The sequence below is a fragment of the Gymnoscopelus microlampas genome, assembly GCF_963454915.1.
Source record: "Gymnoscopelus microlampas genome assembly, chromosome: 3".
Taxonomy (NCBI): Eukaryota; Metazoa; Chordata; class Actinopteri; order Myctophiformes; family Myctophidae; genus Gymnoscopelus; species Gymnoscopelus microlampas.
This window is the reverse complement of record NC_139940.1, coordinates 11,585,708-11,607,690: the sequence shown is the minus strand read 5'-3', so window position 1 is coordinate 11,607,690 and position 21,983 is coordinate 11,585,708. Positions and strand designations below refer to the sequence as shown.

Below are 21,983 nucleotides of genomic sequence, written 5' to 3'. Positions count from 1 at the left end.
TTTTTCTCTGAAGCAGGAGGGTTAAAAAGTTCTCATTTCTGGGTTTTGTTTTGTTTTTTTTATTTCTTTTTTTTTATTTTTTTTATTTTATTTATCTCTTTATTGATCTGTGTTGGTTTCTTTAGCAGCAATCCGGACCAGTTGTCATGGTGATTAGCAGCGCAGAGAGGAGGAGATATCTGGAGGAGAGGAGAGGAGAGAAGGATGAAGAGGGAGAGTGGGGGTCAGTGGGGGGGGCAGGAGGGCTTCAGAGTGTCCCATCACGTCCCTTCACCCCCCCCCCCCCACCACCACACCCCCGCGTCTCCTCCATCCTTCCCTCTCTTCGTGCTCCTGAACAGGGAAGGAGGGAGGGAGAAATAAAACAAAATAAAAATAATAAAAACCGAGAGACAGAGGGAAGTGACTGAATCCAAACCTCAGTCCTGTTTCTGAAGAGAGAGAGAGAGAGAGCGAGCAGAGGGAGATAAGGAGACAACAAGAGCAGAGAAGTGTTTTGGTTTTTCCTTCCAATAAAACCGGGAGAAATTCCTGCCTTTCGGTGTGTGTGTGTGTGTGTGTGTGTGTGTGTGTGTGTGTGTGTGTGTGTGCGTTAGCCGTGGCTAGCTGCCACACTGACTGCTAGTCCCCCAAAAGGCTCAGTACATTAAAACCACTATGTAACAAAACATGTGTGTGTGTGTGTGTGTGTGTGTAGCGGTACATCTTGTCCCAGCAGAAGTCAAAGCTATAAATAGCCGTCAACGGAACAGGATGGCAGTATGTGTATATATATATATATGTGTGTGTGTGTATGTCTGAATAAATTAAATAAATTTCAGTCCAAACTCCCAGATAAACTCCATAACTGGCTGAATTTAAAAAAAACATTTCTCTCTCTCTCCTTTCATCACAATCTGTCCTTCACAGCCCCTTCCCTCCCTCCTTCTCTCCTTCTCTCCTCCTCTCAAGGCGTGAACAAACAACCAAGTACAACACACAACTCCTCAAACCACAAAAAAAAAACAAATCAAATAATAATATTAAACAACAACAGTAATAATAATAATAACAATAATATTAATAAAAACAAACTTGTCTTGAATTGTTCTGTTCAAAATTACAGTCACACGCCCCTCCCCCCCTCTCCCTCTCCCTCTGCCTTCAAAGAAAGAAAAAAACTAACTCAATGAAAAAGGATAAAAAGGAGACCCCCCCCCCCTCCCCTCCCTCGCCTCCTCCTTCCTCTTCTTCGTCCTCCTCTTCTTCCTCCTCTCATGCAGAAAAAACCGTCTCCTTCAGCTCAAAGTTCACCTCTTCAAGTCTCTGAACTCTGGCTGTGTGTGTGTGGGCTATATGTCTGTTCCAACTCGTGTTGTGTGTGTGTGTGTGTGTGTGTGTGTGTGTGTGTGTGTGTGTGTGTGTGTGTGTGTGCGCGTGTAGGTGGGTGTGTATGCTGTAGTAGTTGTCGTTGTTAAAGTCGTATGGCTTTAGGGCGTGGTTCAGGGTTTATCAAGAGTTGGCCGCCCCTTCGTCTGAGTCCGGCCTCCCCCTGCCGCCCCCCGCCGGGTTGTTGTTGTTGGAGGCGGGGTAATAGTCCTCGGGGGGCGGGGCTTGCGGCCCCGGGGCGCCGGGGGCCGTCCGAGTCCGGAAGGCGGACAGTCCGATTGGCAGGGCCAAGGGCAGGGAGGCGGAGCCGAACTGCGAGGCCTCCATGGAAGACACCGCGCCCCCCAGGTGGTGCAGCCCCAGGGACACGCCCACATCCATGCTGTCGCCCATCTGGGGGGAGGTTCCCTGCTGGGGCCCGCCCCCTCCGACGCCGCCGGTCTGCCCGCTCTGCCGCAGGCCCCGCCCGCCGTTGCCGTGGTGACTGTAGACGGGGTGCGGGTGGTGGGGCGCGTCCAGGAAGTGGCGCTGGTGCTGCTGGGAGGCGGCCGGCTTGTGGAGCAGCAGCTGGGTGTACGCTGGGTCCTGACCACCACCTCCACCCTCTCCACCTGTCCACAACCTCATCTGCTGCTGGGAGGGAGCCTGGACAGGGAGGGAGGGAGGGATGGATGGATGGATGGATGGATGGATGGATGGATGGATGGATGGATGGATGGATGGATGGATGGGGAGAGACAAAGGAAAGGGAGAGACGAATGTGAGTATTAACCCACTAGGACCTGAGGCGAACAGTTTTTTGAAAAGAATAAAAAAAAACAAAAAAAAAACAAGAATTTTCAAAAATAGCAGATATACAAGCTCATAGCGCGGCACTCGGTGCCGCGCTATGAGCTTGTAGATCTGCTATTTTTGAATAGCCAAAGAAATCTAAAGTGACACAGATGCGTTCCAGGTCTTAACCCATTAAGATCTGAAGCCGATTTCTACTAAATGTCTTCTAAATCCTAAACGGTTTTCTGAAAAACGTATGTTTCTATATGAGTGGTTTTCAAACTTTTTCATGTCAAAGACCCCCAAAATTATTACATTATTAAATGTATTTGGCCGCCGACCCCCATCTCAAAATATGTTGTTCCAGGGACCCCCCAGACGCAAAGATTTGAGTAACAAATGTTCGCTTGAAAGAATATATATTCAAAGATTTGCACAAAATTTCACGATTTCTCAAAAATAGCAGATCTACAGCGCTATGAGCTTGTACATCTGCTATTTTTGAATAGCCAAAGTGTAAAATAATGCTTTTTAGCTCAAATCTAAAAATGACACAGATGCGTCTCCAGGTCTTAATGGGCTAGACTTGAACAGCGGTTCTCAAACATTTTCATTTCAAGGGCCCCCCAGTTTGGTATTGAATTAGGCCCCGGACCCCCAAAGGGTCCATTTGGTTCCATTTGCACACTCTCACACGTACAGACCCGCAAGTGTCATTCAGTTCCCAACTATCAATCATTTTTGCTGGGGACCCCCTGGAACCGCCTCCCTCAAGGACCCCTGGGGGTCCCTGGACACCACTTTGAGAACCACTGGACTTGAGGAATGCTCATATTGTAGTCTGAAGGCCCCCAGTAAACTGTCATTCAACCCAAATTGACTGTGGCGTGTTCACACGGGGCAAAATGGCAGGTTTGCGACCAAAACAAAGCGCTATGTTTAGCCGTGGGCGAAGGCTGGCCTACTGAACTAGTCGGAGCCTCGTTCAAAGCCCGCCAGTAAACCGCTGCCTGCCACACGATTGTTTGCAGTCACGTCATTGGTTGTTTTTTTGCCATTTCCTTCAATTCGCAAGCTGGCAAACGAACATACCTCAAGTCACAGCAGTGAGCATACAGACATTTGCTTGCAGAACCACATACAATTTAATTTAGGATAGGGTTGTGCGCCGTTTAACCGAACTTTTAAATTACTAATTCATTTGAAAATTATAAAACAATTGTTCCTAGTACAATGCTGTAGTGCTCTAATGGGGCTGCACAAGTGTTGTTTGTTGTTGTTTTTCAAAGAGACTGCACATGTACAGTACATATTAGGTCTAGTATAGAATGCACACTGCTTCTTCTACCAAAGAGAGTGGAAATGACAGTAATGCTGACATGTGGCACTGCAAGCATTGATTTGCACAACCAAGATGACACAGTAGCTCACTTTAACACACAAAACAGCAGACAGTTACTCCATCCAGTGTGTGTGTTACTGACCTGAAGTCAGGTCATATCGTATGCTGTCGGCAAGAAACCTTGTGTCACCATATTTATGACTTTTTGAAATATTGTTTTATTGTAAATTGATGCCCTGTTTCGTCGTGCAAGAGTGTTGCACAAAAGTAGCAAAAACAGACGATCTACAAGCTCAACGCTTGGCTATTTTCACTATTTCTGAAAAACGATGAGTGAAAGAGGCAAGAGAAGTGAAAGAGGCAAAGTCTGTCTGTGGGTTTTATCAATATTGAACCAATGAAAAGTATTAATCGGATCCATTGGAACACAGGGTTCTTTATTCCATTTCCAGAAAAGTAATGGTTTTGGACATACAAGGTTTTTGCCCGACAGCCACGATTATGTTACTGGCCAGTAGTATGGTCATATCACAGAGTGTGTGTCAGTGACCTGAGGTCAGGTCATACTGTATGTGTTTCTGGCATTTTTCAATTACAATTGATTGATTGAATCCTCTATTAGTCAAAGATGTAAAGAGCACGGAAGTACAGTAACACTTGGGCTGAAAGGACCACACAAAAAATAAGTTCTCAGAGTTCTTAATTTCAAGGACCCCATAACTCTCAAGAGTCCTGTAAGGGTCCATTTGGAACCCCCTCAAGGAACCCTAAGGGTCTCTGGACCCCACTTTGAGAACCACTGGCGTACGGAAACAAGTCCAGAACCTGTGAAATATGTTATACTGGTACAACACGGTTCACTTAGTTCTTGTAATTGAACGGAGAGCCATTAGTTGAGCTAGAGGTCAGGGTCACATGTGTGTTACTAACCTGAGGGCTGGTCATATCGTAGTCTGAGTGTGTGACAGCAGAGTTGTAGTAGCGGTTACTGTAGCGGTAGTTTCGGTTGTCGTTGGAAGAACCGCTGGAACCACCTAGAAGAGAAGAAATGATCAACGATAAATGATGAAAACCAATAACTCCTAACTTCTTCAAAATGTACAATTGTTGAATATTTTCAGGCATATTTGTATGCATTTCCTGTGGGTGAAACACGTTGCTGTGTTTTCCCCCTGTGTATCAAATATCATCGCTCGCTGTCAGGTGGAAACCTATTATGTCCAAAACCGTTACTTTTCAGGATCCAAATGTAAAAATAACAAAAATAGCAGATCTACAAGCTCAAAACGCGTCACGCTTTGAGCTTGTAGATCGGCTATTTTTGCTACTTTTGTGTGACAGTGTAGTATGAGGAAGCTGGACATTCATTTACGGAAGAAGAAAAAAAAAGTATGGAGAATAACAGGTTTCTGCGAGACAGCGACGATTTACTGTACAAACAAAGTTTGACTTGCTAGATATAAATCATTGTATCTGTACTTATTACCAGTGTTTGTAAGTGTGTTACCTTTGGTGTCGTATGCCTGCACTGTCCCTATCAATTATTAACATAAACCACTGCACAGAATTGTAATTTTCTAATATTTATTGAATTTATAAATATAAAAATGCACGTTACTTCATTTCATAAAGATTTAATGTATCAATACTTTTATTCAAAACCATTCAGCTGGCGAGTTGACAGATTACTCGCCCCCCCCCCTACACTCTGCTGGCTGTACCAACATTGCGCTGTTACCACGGCGACCGCTCCCAGTCAGCTGTTGCCAGGGTGACTAGCAGCTGTAGCTGTGCTGATGAGCTGTTGCCATGGTAACTGTTGTTTAACTGTAGACTGGAGAGGGAGAGAGAACTGGCTGCTGAACTGAGAGAGAGAGAGAGCGAGAGAGAGAGAGAGACAGAGAGACAGAGAGACAGAATGTGTGTGTGTGTGTGTAAGATTGAGGTTATTAACAGGCATTTAGAGGTTAGGTTTGGGGGTTAGGGTTGGAGTTACTATGGCTGATTTATACTTAGTTGTGCACTGATAATATCCTCAATCACAAGCGTGATCGGCTACTTTCAGCTTTAAGGGTTAAGGTTAATTTTGGCTAAAATGTTAGCGGAGCTTACTATGAAACCGTGCTCGGGTTGTGTGTGTGTCCGTCTGTGTGCAGTATTGTGTGCACTGCCTGTGTGCAGCCGCGCCCCCATGTGACTCACGCTCTCATTGGCTGCTGACAGATCTCAGAGTGCACTACAGTGTGGCTGAAATCCGCCTGCCCCTGGGTGACTAATTACACTCCTCTGAGAGACATCTAAAAGCATCTACACAAGTTCATCTATTGGGATATCTAAGAATTCCATGTCATTTGTGCATATTTCAGGCCGGATGGCAAGTTGAAAAGGCCTTAGTTTGAGGACAGTTTTAGATCTCTTCTTGCTATGTTATTTTCGAGCTGCGTTCACTTCCCGCGTTTGCGCGTCTTACTTGTGCTAAAAGTATATTAGTACAAATGTGTGTGTGTGTGTGTGTGTGTGTGTGTGTGTGTGTGTGTGTGTGTGTGTGTATGTACCAGAGCTGGACACAGAGCTGGTGGTGGAGGTGGAGTGGGAGTGGTCCATGGCAGGAGAGGTGGATGTAGATGAACTGGTGTTGGTTCCTTCATCTGTTGTCTTTTTAAAGAAGTTGTGCTGCAGAGCGTAGAAGGGCGTGATGCGGCTCTTAGGGTCGTAGTCCAGCATGCGCAGGATCAGGTCTGGACACACAAAGACACAGTTATGTTAACCCATTCAATCTGGGAACGCATCTACAAATGTCTTCTAAATCCTAACAGTTTTCTGAAAACCGTATGTTGCTTATAATATCAGTGGTTCTCAAACTTTTTCATGTCAAGGAACCCCAAAATTATATGTATTTGGTCGCCTGACCCCCATCTCAAAATATTTTGTGCCAGGGACCCCCCAAAAGAAAAGATTTGAGTTACAAATGTTCGCTTCAAAAACATATATTCAAAGATTTCATATATGCATACATTTTCATGATTTTTCAAAAATAGCAGATCTACAAGCTTGTATATCGGCTATTTTTGAATAGCCAAAGTATAAAATAATGTCTATCCACAAGTTTCCTAGGATGTTGTGGACATAACTTCCTGTCAATTTGATCAGGTATCAGGGATCAAATCGACAGGAAATTATGCCCACACCGCCAGTAGCGTCCCCAGGAATTACATTTAGGGCAGGCGAGATTTTTTTTGCTCCCCCCACCCCCCCTCTAGTACCCCCAAAAAAGAGATTTCAACGAAATCGGCGATCGAAAACCGTCGAAAGTGGCCGTTTTCAAGATGTTTTGGCCATTATCTCTGGAACGGAACGTCCAATCTGCTCAGTTCAATGCTTGTTGGATGCGTGACTTTGAGGACATTAAGCAAACAATGACACCTTTTCGGGTTATTTGGGTTTTCTAGGGGAGGCGAGATCTTAGTTGGGCAGGCGACCGCCTGCCCTGCCTCTACAGTGGTACGCCACTGCACAACGCCCTAGGAAACTTGTGGATAGCTAAAAATGACACAGATGTGTTCCCGGATTGAATGGGTTAATGCTATTGCTAACACCGCTCCTGGCACTGTTACTATGATGATTTTCCGTCTACATGAAATCTCTTCGCCAAATATAGCCGATCTGCAACGCTTGTAGATCTGCTATTTTTGGCTAATGTTGAATAATTTCAAAAAACTTGTATCTTCTTTATGGGGATCCCTGGCCAAATACATATTAATTTGATGGGTCCTTGACATGAAAATGTTTGAGAACCACTGGTGTAATGAAGCATAACATCAGTCTTTACTACTGCTGCCTACAACTACTGTCACTGATACAACTGCTATGGAACAACTTACCTTTGAACTTCAGATAGTCACAGGGGGCGTGGCCTGCTTCACCTGCCCGCCTCCCCCCTGGCCCTCCTGTCTCCACCCCCAAGATCTCATGGAGACGCCGCGTGGCTGGGGGCTTGTACTCCTGCCACACACACACACACACACACACACACACACACACACACACACACACACACACACACACACACTTAATGTTAATTTTACACTTGTAAGTCTCTCTGGATCAGTGGTTCTCAACCTGTGGGACGGGACCCCCAGGGGGTTCCCCACATGATTTTGGGGGGGGGGTCCCCACATAACAGTAAAGTAACAATTTCAAGACTTTTAAGACCCTTTTAATACCTTTTAAAAAAATGAAATTAAATGAAAAAAAAACATTTACTGCATCAAAGTAATCAACAAACTATACTATAAAAACTGGTCAAACATTGGCCAAATTGTCAAATAATATCAGAAAGAGGCAAAAATTGTGAAAATAGCTGATCTACAAGTTTACAGGTTGTGAGGTTGTAGATCGGCTATTTTCACAATATTTGTCTGTGGAACCGAGTAAAACTAAATCTAATGCCTACAATTACAAGTGCTTGTCAGGGTGGGAGGTCCCCAGTTCAAATATGATTATTTTGGGGGGTCCACAGTTCAAATATGATTATTTTGGGGGGGTCCCAGTTCAAATATGATTATTTTGGGGGGTCCCCAGTTCAAATAAGATTATTTTGGGGAGGGTCATGGCCTGAAAAGGTTAAGGACCACTGTCTGCTCTGGATAAGAGCGTCCGCTAAATCTCAAACTGTGGTTGTGTTGATCAGGTGACTTCCTGATGAGTGTTGGCTGAAGGTTATGTTGAGGTGAAGGTACCTTCTTAACGTCCTTGTTCTTCTTAACCGTCCACAGCCCGTCTGACAACTTGTCAAAATACTTCCTGGCTTTAGGAGCAGCGTCCAACATGTGACTCGGGGGAACGCCCAGAACCTCTACGATCTTATTCATCTGGTCCACCTACACACACACCCCCCCCACAAACAACCACACACACACACACACACACACACACACACAGACACACACACACACACACACACACACACACACACACACACACACACACACACACACACACACACACACACACACACACACACACACACACATAGGTGGAAAGACAGGGAAGTTGATTAGTGCACCAGAGAATTCTACTTTCTTATTCATTTGCTCTGACTCGACCAGATGATGATAATATAATACATAGATTAAACATTAAACAACCTTAACTGACTTAATTAAACTTTCAATTACATGATTAACATGAACACATAATAATGCATACATGTGTCATTATATTCCACACTGTCAGGAGTCTCACAGCACTAGCTGGTTTGTATGGACCCCTGTTGTCTGAGTTGTGTGTGGGAGTGTGCGCATGCATGCGTGTGTGTGTGTGTGTGTGTGTGTGTGTGTGTGTGTGTGTGTGTGTGTGTGTGCGTGCGTGCGTGCGTGCGTGCGTGCGTGCGTGCGTGCGTGCGTGCGTGCGTGCGTGCGTGCGTGCGTGCGTGCGTGCGTGCGTGTATTACTATACTTGTGAGCTTAGAGCTTTAGAGGTTAGTTTTAGGGGGTTGGGGTTAGATTTTCCCCCATTTTATACTTAGTTGTGTGGCGATGTCAAACACTGGAAAATAGCCGATCTACAAACTCACAACGTGTCGCAGCGCGACACGTTGTGAGCTTGTAGATCTGCTATTTTTCGGCTTTAGACTTGCGATTAAAAATGCCCCCAAAATATCATAAATCAATCATGAAATCAGCTTCCTAAAATGTTGATGTCCTCACAAGTATAGTAATGTGTGTGTGTGTGTGTGTGTGTGTGTGTGTGTGTGTGTGTGTGTGTGTGTGTGTGTGTGTGTGTGTGTGTGTGTGTGTGTGTGTGTGTAGTGTGTAGTGGCATGGGTACCTCATTGGACCCACTGAAGAGGGGCTCTCCAGTGTGCATTTCCACCAGGATACAACCCAGCGACCACATGTCAATGGCCAGGTCGTACGGCATCCCCAACAAAACCTCAGGAGAACGATAGAACCTGCTCTGGATGTACTGGTAGATCTGAGAGGGAGAGAGAGATTAAGCCTTCATTTATACCAGTGATTCTGAACCTGTTTCATTCAAGGACCCCCAATGTGATATGCATTAGAGACCTGCATTTGATACCTTTTTGGGACCCCAATCTACACTGTAAAATGATAACGCTGAGTGTACAAATGGAAGCAAATGGAACCCGTAAGAGTCCATTTGGTTCCATTTGTACACTGTCAGAGTTACAGACCTGTAAGGGTCCATTTGGACCACTGGTGGTCCCTCGACCCAATGTTGATGAACAGTGATTTATACCACAGCTTTTCAACAACATAACCAACCAAACATGAGTCATGAAATATGTTAAGTGAGTCTCTATTGATGTAGTGACAATTAAAACACAATAATACTCAACTCATACTCCGTTGACCATATTCACACGGCGGCCATTTTGGAATTTTACATTGAAAGTGCCACCCCGTTGCTGTGGCAACCGGGGTGGCAACTTCCTTCACTTAATAGCAATATGTCCGCCGTGTGAATATGGTCTATTGTATGCCAGTGTTCCGTTCCGAAAAAAAGCAGATCCACAAGATCGCAACGTGTCGTGGCGCAACACGTTGTGAGCTTGTAGATCTGCTATTTTCAGCACGCAGGAGGCTAAGAGGCAATACATGATTCCAATCTCATCCTGAAGCCACTGGGACCTTGAATGTGCCTGTGTGTGTGTGTGTGTGTGTGTGTGTGTGTGTGTGTGTGTGTGTGTGTGTGTGTGTGTGTGTTTATGTATACATACAGAGATATATATACTGTACACTAGGGCTGCAAAATATCTAGAAAATGTACCATCATCGCAATATCAACATGCACAATATACATATACGCTTGAAATGCAATAAATGATCAATACGTTTAGCCAATCACACTGGAACTACTAATCATTTAACTTTGTTATTTATTTCAACAATCCAGTTATAAAGGAAGTTTCTGGTTTCATGATCAATAGCAGCTGTTAGTCAGGTGCAATGTTTTCAATAAAACCACGTTGTTAGGATGGAAATATACAGTAATCCATTTATTTCTTTCTTCTTCTTTTTTTCATCATTGTCTGGGTTCTATGTTAGCAGCAAACCTAAGGCAAAAAGTGTTTACTTCAGGGGCGCCAATGGCCTAGTAGTCAGGGCGCATACCACATATAGGCTCTGATGCAGCGGCTTGCTGCTAATCAATATAACAAATGCTATTATTGCATGTTGCATGTTTTCAATATCGTGCAGCCCGGCTGTACACACATAAAAGGTTTTAATACCAATATAAACTATTAGAGAATATCTTAAAATGAACCTCAACTTCCATTTACATTTTGTATTGACTGTAGAGTGAAAGCGTGAATTGAGAATCAGAATTATTTTTTGGCCAAGCACATACTTTAAAGCTATTTGACTCAGTAGCTTGACCTACAGTATAGGTACACACAGTAATACACGTGTGTGTGTGTGTGTGTGTGTGTGTGTGTGTGTGTGTGTGTGTGTGTGTGTGTGTGTGTGTGTGTGTGTGTGTGTGTGTGTGTGTGTGTGTGTGTGTGTGTGTGTACACAGGGAAGACTAGGGAATTTAGTGTCACATCAATTTGTGCATAGAATTGAAAAACTAAGTGTTTGTACTAAGCAGTGTGTGTTGTGTTCTGCACATACATGGTGTTGGCGTGCACAAAATGTATGTATTCTGTGTGCAGCACATGCATGTGGTGTGTGTGTGTGTGTGTGTGTGTGTGTGTGTGTGTGTGTGTGTGTGTGTGTGTGTGTGTGTGTGTGTGTGTTGCTCACCCTCTGTCCCAGCTGACAGGATGATCCAAAGTCAACTATTTTGATGGCAGATCTTTTAGGGTTACACAGTAAGATGTTCTCTGGTTTCAGATCGCAGTGGATTATTGACAGCTCTGGAGTGGCCAGGAATAATAATGCTGTGGGCAAAAAACAACAAAATGATTATTATTATTATAATAATAATAATTAATACATCATGGCTTCTGAGCTGGTGCTGGTATCATCTCAAAAAAGCGCTGTAAACTCATCAAGATTCCTGAAAATGAGACTTGGATTATTGGACCATCAAGGAAATTTTAATTGTCGTCAGTCAAAGTCTGTCCAGGAGATGGCGCTCCAACCTCTGAATAAATAAACAAAATCCTTGTGCCTCTTCTCACAGGTCCTACCCTGTTATTTTAGTGTCACTTCTCCATTATCTGATCCTGTTCTCTGTGGATTGAGCCTTGTGTATTGCTGGCTTGGAATGTCTGGATTGAAGCTCATTGTATGGCTGCACTGCACTCAAATTGGTTGCTCCAAATTGGTATCCTCCACTCATGCTTAATATATTTACTTCGTTCTAGGACGGTGTTGCCTGCCGAAAATAACGTTGCACGATGAAGTATAACGTCGGGCTGAACCCCAGCATCATAATTCTGGGGGGGAACGTTAGCCAAAAATAGCAGATCTATAAGCTCACAACACATCGCTGCGACATGTTGTGAGCTTGTAGATCTGCTATTGTTTGGCAAAGAGATTAGTTGTATAGGGCATTGGTTCTCAAAGTGGGGTCCGGGGACCCCCAGGGGTCCTTGAGGGGGTTCCAGGGGGTCCCCAGCTAAATGATGGGTAGTAACCAAATGGACCCTTATGGATCTGTAACTCTGAAAGCGTACAAATGGAACCAAATGGACCCTTATGGGTCTGTAACTCTGAGAGCGTAGAAATTGAATCAAATGGACCCTAACGTTCGATTCCCGCCAGGGACGCTGTGGGCGCTGGGGGCGTGTTCTCTCCTCCACGTCATCGGCGCCCATACCCTAGGTGGGGTTGGTGAAAGGGCCTACTCTGTGTGGAGTTTGCATGTTCTCCCCGTGTCTCCTAGGGTAGTTAATACCCTCACAAAAACATGTAGTAATCCTGGTCACTATACTGCCTCCCCCTGGTCAGCCGGGGCGCCTGATGGAGGAGAAGGGAACTGGTTGGAATAACGTGTTCCTTCCACGCGCTATGTCCAACCAGGGAAACTCCCCCCTGTCGGGTGATAAGAAGCGGCCTGCTTGCTCCTCATGCATTGAAGGAGGCATGAGCTTCAGCTTGGGCTCTCCCTAGGCTGGCAGAGGGTAGGTAGTGCCCAGGATTACATAGGCAATTGGCACTGGGTGAAAAAATGTGGGTTACAAAATCGTGGGATAAAAATTATTAAAAAAATTTGTACACTCTCAGAGTTAAATCTAATATTGATTTTACAATATAAATTGGGGACCCAGGCATAGAAATGCCATTAAATGGGGGTCCGCAGCCTAATGCATGTTAAACTGGGGGTCCTTGAAATTAAAATGGTTGAGAATCACTGCTAGAGAGCCGTAAAAACCTTCTCTTATTGGGGTCCCTGGCTTATCTTTTCAAATGGGGGTCCGCGGGCTAATAAGTGTCAATTTGGGGGTCCTTGACATGAAAAAGGTTGAGAACCACTGGTATAGGGAATAGGAGCGCACCAAGTATAGGGGTAACTCATGTCCAATTTACTAAGTATAGAGGGTCTAAGTGGTTGATGGCTGTAGATGGGAGCTGTGTGTGCTTACCTGTGCAGAGCTGCTGTGCAAATTTCCTGGTTAGGTTGAGGGAGACCCCTCTGAAGTTGGTGTTCCTCAGCAGGTCGTACAGGTTGTAACTCAACAACTCAAACACCAAACACAGGTGGTTCCTGAACATAAAGTGACGCTTCAGGTGGACTATGGAGGGAGAGAGAGCGAGAGAAAGGGACAGAAATAGGGGAAAATGACGTGAGTAGAGACAGGCGAGTATACCACAAGGCCAGTGTACATCTGACTCCAATTAAACACTTTCAACCTGGCATTGGGCATGTCATTAGTCAAGTTTTCTAAAAAATGTCACAAAATAGGGTTAGGGTTGTCTCAATCCAACATGAAGTATATAGGGTGGGTTTTAACTCCAGCCATAGGGATTGTCCTCATCAAGGTTCAAGCATCCAAAGTGAAAGTTCTGGATCAGAGATGATTATGGCATATTTGAATTGATTGGTATCAAATTCCATTCCGTTGTATATTTTACCCCATTGCACTCTGTCTGTAACAGCTGTCATATGAACACACATAATATTCCTCACATCGCCAACCATAATAATCAGTTCAGAGTGGCATCGATCTGGTATTCCATACACAAAACAAACATAAGTATTTTACTTACAATGTCACAAGGAGCCTGTCAGATTGAAACATATGCTTTGGTGATATAGTGATCAAAAATAAAAAGCAGTCTAAAAGCCACTTGTGATGTCTGCAATGTGAGTGTTTGGAGAGGCATCAAGCATATTGTCCCTAAATTGGCTTGATTTTTTACTAACTTTAAAGTGCTTGCACAGTGTGCACTGTGCAGTTGTATTATCTAAGAAAATATGATTATTGGATTGGGACTAGGTTATTGGCAAATCCTCAATGTTACATTACTTGGGATCAGGGTGAAAAAAAAACTGTGTTTCAACATTAGTACATGTCCTAGTATGGTATGTGTATGACTGGTAGAACCCCACCCACCTGCACCAACCTCTCACCAAAACCTCAGGTATTATTTAATTTCAGCCTTGACCTTGATTGTGACCTTGGCCTTTGACCTTTTTTGACTAAAAAGTGAATAATCTCTTTAGGAGAGCCTACAATTGATTACAAACAAGTCTGATGCATATTCTTTACATTTGTTCCAATTTTTGACATCGACATTCAGTGTGACCTTGACCTTTGACCTTTTCACCCCTGAAGTGAATTAACAGCTCGGGGGGGCATACTGGTCATTCCCACCAAGTTTCGTGAAAACCCACCCGTTCATTGAGGAGTTATTTTAGTCAAAGACAGATTGACCACACAGACATTACCCATTACAATACCCTGCCATGCATGCAGGCTAATAAAGTGTATTATTATTTTATTAGGGGTGTGGACACTTTTTAAATAGTTTAACTTCCATTCTGTAATATAAAAAGGTGTCAGGTTTGATCCCCACTTCAGCCATGTGTCATATCAAAATGCTCTTGAGCAGAAGTAGGTCGATGGCCTATATTAGCAGTGAGCTATAAGAGGAGAGAACCCGGGTCGGAATGAAGCTTCATTTACACTGCACTGGCTGTGTGTGTGTGTGTGTGTGTGTGTGTGTGTGTGTGTGTGTGTGTGTGTGTGTGTGTGTTTGCGTGCCTCACCTATATAATATTTCATCTCGGTGTCGTGCTTGTTCATGAGTTCCAGCAGTCGTAGTTCGATCTGCGCCTGGTTCAGAAAGGCCTTCTTGTTCTTAATGATCTTAATGGCCACCCATTCCTGTTCGTGATGGTCGTAGGCCTTCACCACCTGCAGGTGAAACACATGTCAAAAGGTCACAACACTCCTTACCTCATGCTGAGCCACCAGGTTTCGTTTTTGCCAGGAACAATATAGAGATTTTATTATATTTATTGAATGAACTAGAACTGTCTGAAAACCTCAGACAGGTTAAAACCACTTTTACCCTGGTGCCTCTATTTACATAATTACACATTATAAGCAAAACATAAAAAAATATAAAAACAATCAACATTTTCTAAAATTGTGAAAAAGCTCACAATTCCTCTCATCGCTATGCATTGTGTCCTCCAATGCTCCAGCTTGTAGATAGTATTTTTCTGCTATTTGTCGTACAACTAAGTATATAAGGCTTGAGTGGATAATGTTGCCGTCTGTACCATAAATGTAACACTTCACTTCTATTTCATTTTCACTTCATCTCCATTGTCCTTTTTCTTTCCTCTTTCACCTCTACCACCCTCCTACTTCTCCCCTCTCTCTCTCTCTCTCTCTCTCTCTCTCTCCCCACCTGTCCGAATGAGCCCTTTCCGATCAGAGAGTCGATCTCGTAGCGGTCCAGCCACTTCTCTCCGTTCTTGACGATGTAATCGTAGTTGTCATCATCGTATCCATCGTTGTAAACCTTCCTCTCCTTCTTGGTACTGCTGTCCTCTGGAGGGACCTGCTGCGCCCGCCGCTTCTTCTTAGTATAATACACCTGGTAGAGACGGTTATTATATTAGTATTAATACACCTGGAGAAAGAGGCTCATGTTTTTATATTAGTATAATACACCTGGTAGAGACAGAGTTATTATATTAGTATTAATACACCTGGAGAAAGAGGCTCATGTTTTTATATTAGTATAATACACCTGGTAGAGACACATGTGTGCAATGGACTGATCAGAGAGCTCAATTCTCCGCCAGCCGGACCGTTTTGTTGAATGTCTTCCCCTACACTATCTCTCTGCTTTCTTGTGTCTCTCTACTGTCGATAAAGGCTAATAAATGCCTAAAGACATCTTACATTTCACTGTATTAACCATTATTTAAGCTCAAATTAAACTATCATTGAAAGAACATGGATTTCAATATAACTTTCAACCATTTTGTATGTCTATGTGTTGATATTTTGGTAAGACATGACTATTGTCAACTGACTGATTCCACTTGCTGGACTAGCAAGGTAACATTTATTCCAAGATTGAAAAATATGGTGCTAACACAACGTTTCTATCCAAAGAGCATAGTGCCCCAAAATATGATCTACCCCACTGATGTGCTTGTATGTCTTCAAGAGGTGTGTGAGTGTGTTTGTCTGTGTTACCTCATTGATGTGCTTGCAAGTCTTGCAGGGGTGTATGTGCTTACCTTATTGACTTATTTGTGAGCGTGTGTTTTTACTTCATTAATGTGCTTTCCTAAAAGAACGAATCTACAAGCTAACAACGCGTCGCATCGTGACACGACACCCGTATATCAGGTCTGAGAGCTACAAGCTAACAATAGCTAACCGTAGATCTAAAATTCAACATGTTGCGATGAAACCCGTTCTTATGCTTCATTTATGCTCAGTTATAAATGACAGTGTTGGCGCGCGACACCGTCGCTTTAGCTTGTAGATCCGTTCTGTTTTGGCAAGCATATAAATTATAAATAAATGAGTCAATACTTAATTTCATTTGCAAACATATGAGCCCTGTCATTGCTGTAGAGAATGATGGTTTCCGTGAATAGCCTTCAATGAAGCAGATTATATGCATATGGCTATTACATTTTACCTCAAATTTGATTAGAAATAAAATCACAATATATATTGCCTTGATTACAGTATTGCAATACATGGCGATATACTGAATCGTGACCCCTGTTGTGATACGCATCGTATCGCCAGATTCTTGTCAATACACAGCCCTGTGTGTTATACCACATTCATAGGATGTAAGTCTTGATGAGGTGCATGTTTTTACCTCATTGATCAGTTGTAAGTCTTTATGAGGTGTGTGTGTGTGTGTGTGTGTGTGTGTGTGTGTGTGTGTATATGTGTGTGTTTTACCTCATTTATGTACTTTTAAGTCGATGAGGTGTGTGTGTGTGTGTGTGTGTGTGTGTGTGTGTGTGTGTGCGTGCGTGTGCGTTCTTACCTCATTGATGTGCTTGTAAGTCTTGATGAGGTCTACAGAGAGTTTCCTCAGTGGAGCGCTGGCCGGGTCTCTGAAACTAGGGGGAATCCTCCGCTGGAGTATGGTCATATCAGACAGCACCTACACGCACACACACACACACACACACACACACACACACACACACACACACACACACACACACACACACACACACACACACACACACACACACACACACACACACAGAAAGATACAAAAGCATTTAGAGTCTGTGAACACAAGACTACTTATAGTTCATGAGGATAAACTAAAGGTAACCAAAGGAACCCCATGCTCTGTCTCATGTGGAAGCATACATTCTATCACCATGTGGCACATCGTGCCACCTTATTCCTTTCCTCTCCAAAAGGTAACGGGTATTGAGACAACCTAGTTATGCAACGTCATGTGATGAAGGTTTTATTTGGAAGAGGAAGTGGGGGATGAGGACGCTCAAATGAAATGAACTGTTAAAATGGTCAAAATGTTAAGAGTCGTCGGCCTCACCACATGGCCTTTTGGGATATCTTACACAGCCAAGAAACCACTTGATGTTTTTTGCTGACTCGAGGTACCTAACTAGGATGTATCCCATCCTTAGTACTATAATGAAACACTCATAAACTATCATATTTCCTAAAAATGCTCCCTATGTAAGAAGAAGAACCTTCCAAATAAAACAGCCCAATAGTCACCAACACATCTAAATAAAACATTAATTGCCAATAATTACATATGACAATTACAATACCCAAAATAGGGATGCTAGGTTGAAAGTTGTTAAATGAATACTTAACCAGGATGTTAAATCAATATAATTTCAGACCTAACTGGACCGTTATGGTTAAATTAATATAACTAAACAGATCAGTCTACCGATAAATTAAAATGCTTGTATTTTCACCAGGTTGTTGAATTTAGTGTAACTCAAGTGTTTTAAAACATCTAGTGATGTTATTTGACAGAGCAGTGGGTGGTTAGGGGAGGTGCTCCACACACCGCCCACAGCTAGAGGTCGCTGTAGGCAGCTTACCAAATAATGAACTCAAGGAGATGTTCAGTGTAGGCTAGGGCCGATATTTGATCATATACATTAGTATAACGTTATTTTTGGGGGCATTTTGTCTTTTGTGCCATACATACATAATAATGCATTAATAATGCATTAATAGCTGTAGTATATAGGGCTTAAGTGGTTAACCCATTAAGACCTGGAACGCATCTGTGTCATTTTAGATTTCTTTGGCTATTCTTTTTAAATATTGAACTTTTTTTTTTTTTTTTTTTTTTTCAAAAAAAACGTTAGGATTTAGAAAATATTTTTAGAATCGGCCTCAGGACTTAAGTGGTTAAAGCTCATGAACCTGCAACCCTCCTACTTGCACTGGAACTACTGTATGCATGCATGTGTATGTACAGTACAGTGCGTGCGTGCGTGTTACCTGCTGCTGCTCGGCCATGGAGTGGATGGAGCTGAAGGAGGGGTGTGTGTGTGAGTGTGTGTGCTGGCTGGTCATGGCTGGCTCAGCGGGGGAGAAGCCCTGGGCAGCAGAGGAAGAGGAGGAGGTGGAGGGGGGACATCCTGAGCTACTTCCACCTACAGAGAGAGAGAGAGAGAGAGAGAGAGAGGGGGGGGGGGGAGAGAGAGTAGGATACAGAAAGAGATAGAGGAAGGAGAGAGGAGAAGAGAAAAAGTCAATTGTTGTCAGACAATACAGGAAATGAGTAATGGTTTGGTCGTGGTGTCAGCGAATTTTGCGTCGTCAATAAAGCACCCTTTGATTTGAATTTAACTGGCAGGAAGAGAGCGGAAGGGAGAGAGAGAGAGAGAGAGAGAGAGAGAGAGAGAGGGAAAGAAAGGGGATTGTTGTCCCGCAACTCGGGAAGTGAGCAATGAGAGAGAGAGAGCGAGAGAGAGAGAGAGAGAAAGAGAGAGAGAGAGAGAGAGAGAGAAAGAGAGATTTGCAAATAATGTTACAAGACTGATTGATTGCTGTCCTCTGGTTGTGATCATGTTCACCAGGTATATACTCAGACTGCTGGTTAACTGGTTGACTACCAGCTGCTTTACTGCTCTCAACTCTGTCCTAGAGAGACCTGCTAGTCAACCAGCTTCTCCCAACTGTGACTCATGGACCCAAACTATAAGGTCCAAAACAACACCTCCAAAACAGCTTATGGAACCACACACTCACTTTTCAAAGCCCTCCAACTCCATTGGTTCTCAAACTTTGAGCCTTATTCGGATATATGCGTGTCACTGCCCGCCCCTGCCAGTTCTCTGAATTTATATTTTTAAATAGGCACTGTCATGATTAATTGACCACATATATGAAGTTAAACAACTCAATTCTATCCAAACGATATGTTAAAAGTAAATTCCGTGCCTCAAAAAAGAAGTTTGAGAGCGTTTTAAAAACGAAAGTAAGAAGTGAAGGCACTCGCACAAACAACAATGGCTGCCGTTCGTCTTTTGTCGGCTGCACTCAGGCTGCACTCGGCTTCATTCGGGCTCACTCGAACTCGCCACCTGATTGGCCAACTGTCGCTGTCAATCACAGAACGATGAGCGACGGCGCTGATAGGCTCGTTTTTTTGGTAATGCGCTAGAAACACCCATACAAGCCTTCATGCCAGACTCACTCCTGGAATCAAATGGAAATGAGATTTCCGGAGGGAGGGTTTACCAGGCTAGAGAGACGCCACTTTTAGAACAAAAGTGTCGCTCCACACATACACCTACTATCTAGTCTGAGGAGAATCATTACAACTGGATTAGAACCGGGGTAAATCGGCGGTCACATTAGCACAAAGCTACGCGGTGATGTGTTGCGTTGCGTTCCCCATGCACATCAGTTGGAACCGCTCGCTAAGGACAAATAAAAACGATCGCTAGCAGTTGGAAATTGATTTTGCTCTTTAACACTGCAGTTCAACCTTGTTGGACTTTGCCTGAACATTTTTTGCCACAGTGTGTGCATGTGTGTGTGTGTGTGTGTGTGTGTGTGTGTGTGTGTGTGTGTGTGTGTGTGTGTGTGTGTGTGTGTGTGTGTGCGCGCGCGTACGCTTGTTTAAATATGCATGATGAACATTTAACATGATTTTCTGTCCATTCATTAAGTGTCTCCTCCCCAGCTGACCAACTTAAAGATAGTTCAAGTGATATGTTATAGTTAAAACGTACGTTTTTATGCACAAATTAAAGCTCTATATTCTGATAGTAATCATTGCTGTATAGCGTTTGTTCAATAACAGGGGTTTCCCCATCTCTCTCCAGCTCTTTAATGAACAGAAAGTACATTTTCAGGTGGGTTGCCAATTTCGGCCAATCAAGAGAGAGTACCCATTTATCAGCTTCAGTTTTATAGTGTAGTGTTCCAGTTCAAATTGTGTCTGCTCACTTCTTTGTGTCATCACTTCCAATTTCACGTGTTCATCCTGTGTTCCTGTATGAGTTCTCTCTCTCCTGATTGGATACAATTGGTATTACCAAAGAGCTGGAGAGACTGTTACTGAACAAACACTATGGCGAACATCGCAGAATACAGAGTGATTTAGCACTTATTTTAAATATCTATCTGCCAGTTGGACCGGACAGCTGACCACACATGCACACACAAAGGACCGGTGGTGGAAGAAGTATGTTTTATTTTTATTTAACCAAAAGTAAAAGTAATGATTATGCGGAATGTCCCATTTATTTTACATGTTTTTCAAAGGTCTTCAAAACAAGCTCACAGCGCATCGCGATGCGACGCAGCGTGAGCTTGTAGATCGGCTATTTTCAAACACACAAAGTATAAAATAATTTGTATTAATAATCTAGTAACAAAAGTTTACAAATATCTGCAGCGGAGTGAAAAAGTACAATATGTGTCTCTTAGATGTAGTGGAGTAGAAGTATTAAGCGTTGAAATATATATATAATACAAGAGTAAAAGTAAAGTAAAAGTACCCAAAAAAAGATCTTATGTTAAGTACAGTTCTTAGAGTAGAGTAAATGTACTTAAATTACATTCCACAACTGCACAAGAAGACAATGTCCCACATCCAACAAGACACCATACGAATATATCGTTGCTGTCGGGCAGAAACCTCATATCTATCTTCATGTTTCAACTTTTGAATGTTTTTTCATAAATCAATGCCCTACTTCATGTCTTCATCATGCAAACGAGTTGCACAAGAGTAGAGAAAATAGCTGATCTACCAGCTCAGCTTGTAGATTGGCTATTTTCCCCATTTTAAATCTTTTTTTAAATAATAATACCAAACCGGTTTTGGACTTCCACATTATATGGCTGTTTCCACATGACAACAGCCATATAAAATGACTACATCCAGCTGTTCAGCTGAGCTGCTGAACCAGTGGCAGGGAGGGCTCACATCACACTACACAGAAACATACAGTCTAGCCCAGTCACCATGGTAACAGGCTGTAGCAACCTCTGTAACCATGGTAACACAGCCAAGCCCTGGTTTCCTGTCCCAGAAGTCAGTCAGTCAGTCAGTCAGTCAGTCAGTCAGTCAGACAGACAGACAGACAGACAGACAGACAGACAGACAGACAGACAGACAGACAGACAGACAGACAGGAATCAACACAACTCTTACATGAACAGACAGAAGCCATTATCTTTAATCAATCTATGTCACAACATTTAGCAACAAACAGTGAAAGGAAGTCCATTTGAGATACACAGGTATCCAATGGAAAGCAGGCTAACTTTCAACCCATTCAATCGTGAAATAAATCGTGGCAATTTGTGCAAATCTTTGAATATATATTTTTTAAAGCGAACATTTGTAAAATATTTTGCTCCAGGGACCCCCCGGAAGCAAAGATTTGAGTTACAAACGTTCGCTTTGAAAACATATATATTCAAAGCTTTGCACACATTTTCACGATTTGTTTCAAAAATAGCAGATCTACAAGCTCATAGCGCGGCACTCGGTGCCGCACTATGAGCTTGTATATCTGCTATTTTTGAATGACAGAGTTGCGTTCCCGGATTGAATGCGTTA

The 21,983-nt window shown here is 43.2% G+C and overlaps 1 protein-coding gene across 2 annotated transcripts in view; it reads right to left on the bottom strand.

Moving 5' to 3' along the window:
• dyrk1b (dual-specificity tyrosine-(Y)-phosphorylation regulated kinase 1B) overlaps positions 1-21,983 on the bottom strand; it is a 77,221-nt gene continuing 55,238 nt past the window's right edge. For both annotated transcript variants that reach the window (XM_084053502.1, XM_084053501.1), the window contains exons 2-13: positions 18,401-18,555; positions 16,938-17,057; positions 15,321-15,509; positions 14,671-14,818; positions 13,043-13,192; positions 11,256-11,392; positions 9,314-9,460; positions 8,224-8,364; positions 7,366-7,486; positions 6,040-6,222; positions 4,415-4,518; positions 1-2,013 (exon numbers count right to left, since the gene is read on the bottom strand). In XM_084053502.1, coding sequence (XP_083909628.1) covers positions 1,492-2,013; positions 4,415-4,518; positions 6,040-6,222; positions 7,366-7,486; positions 8,224-8,364; positions 9,314-9,460; positions 11,256-11,392; positions 13,043-13,192; positions 14,671-14,818; positions 15,321-15,509; positions 16,938-17,057; positions 18,401-18,475 — 2,037 coding nt within the window. In that variant the 5' untranslated portion in view covers positions 18,476-18,555 and the 3' untranslated portion in view covers positions 1-1,491. The remainder of the gene's footprint in view (positions 2,014-4,414; positions 4,519-6,039; positions 6,223-7,365; positions 7,487-8,223; positions 8,365-9,313; positions 9,461-11,255; positions 11,393-13,042; positions 13,193-14,670; positions 14,819-15,320; positions 15,510-16,937; positions 17,058-18,400; positions 18,556-21,983) is intronic.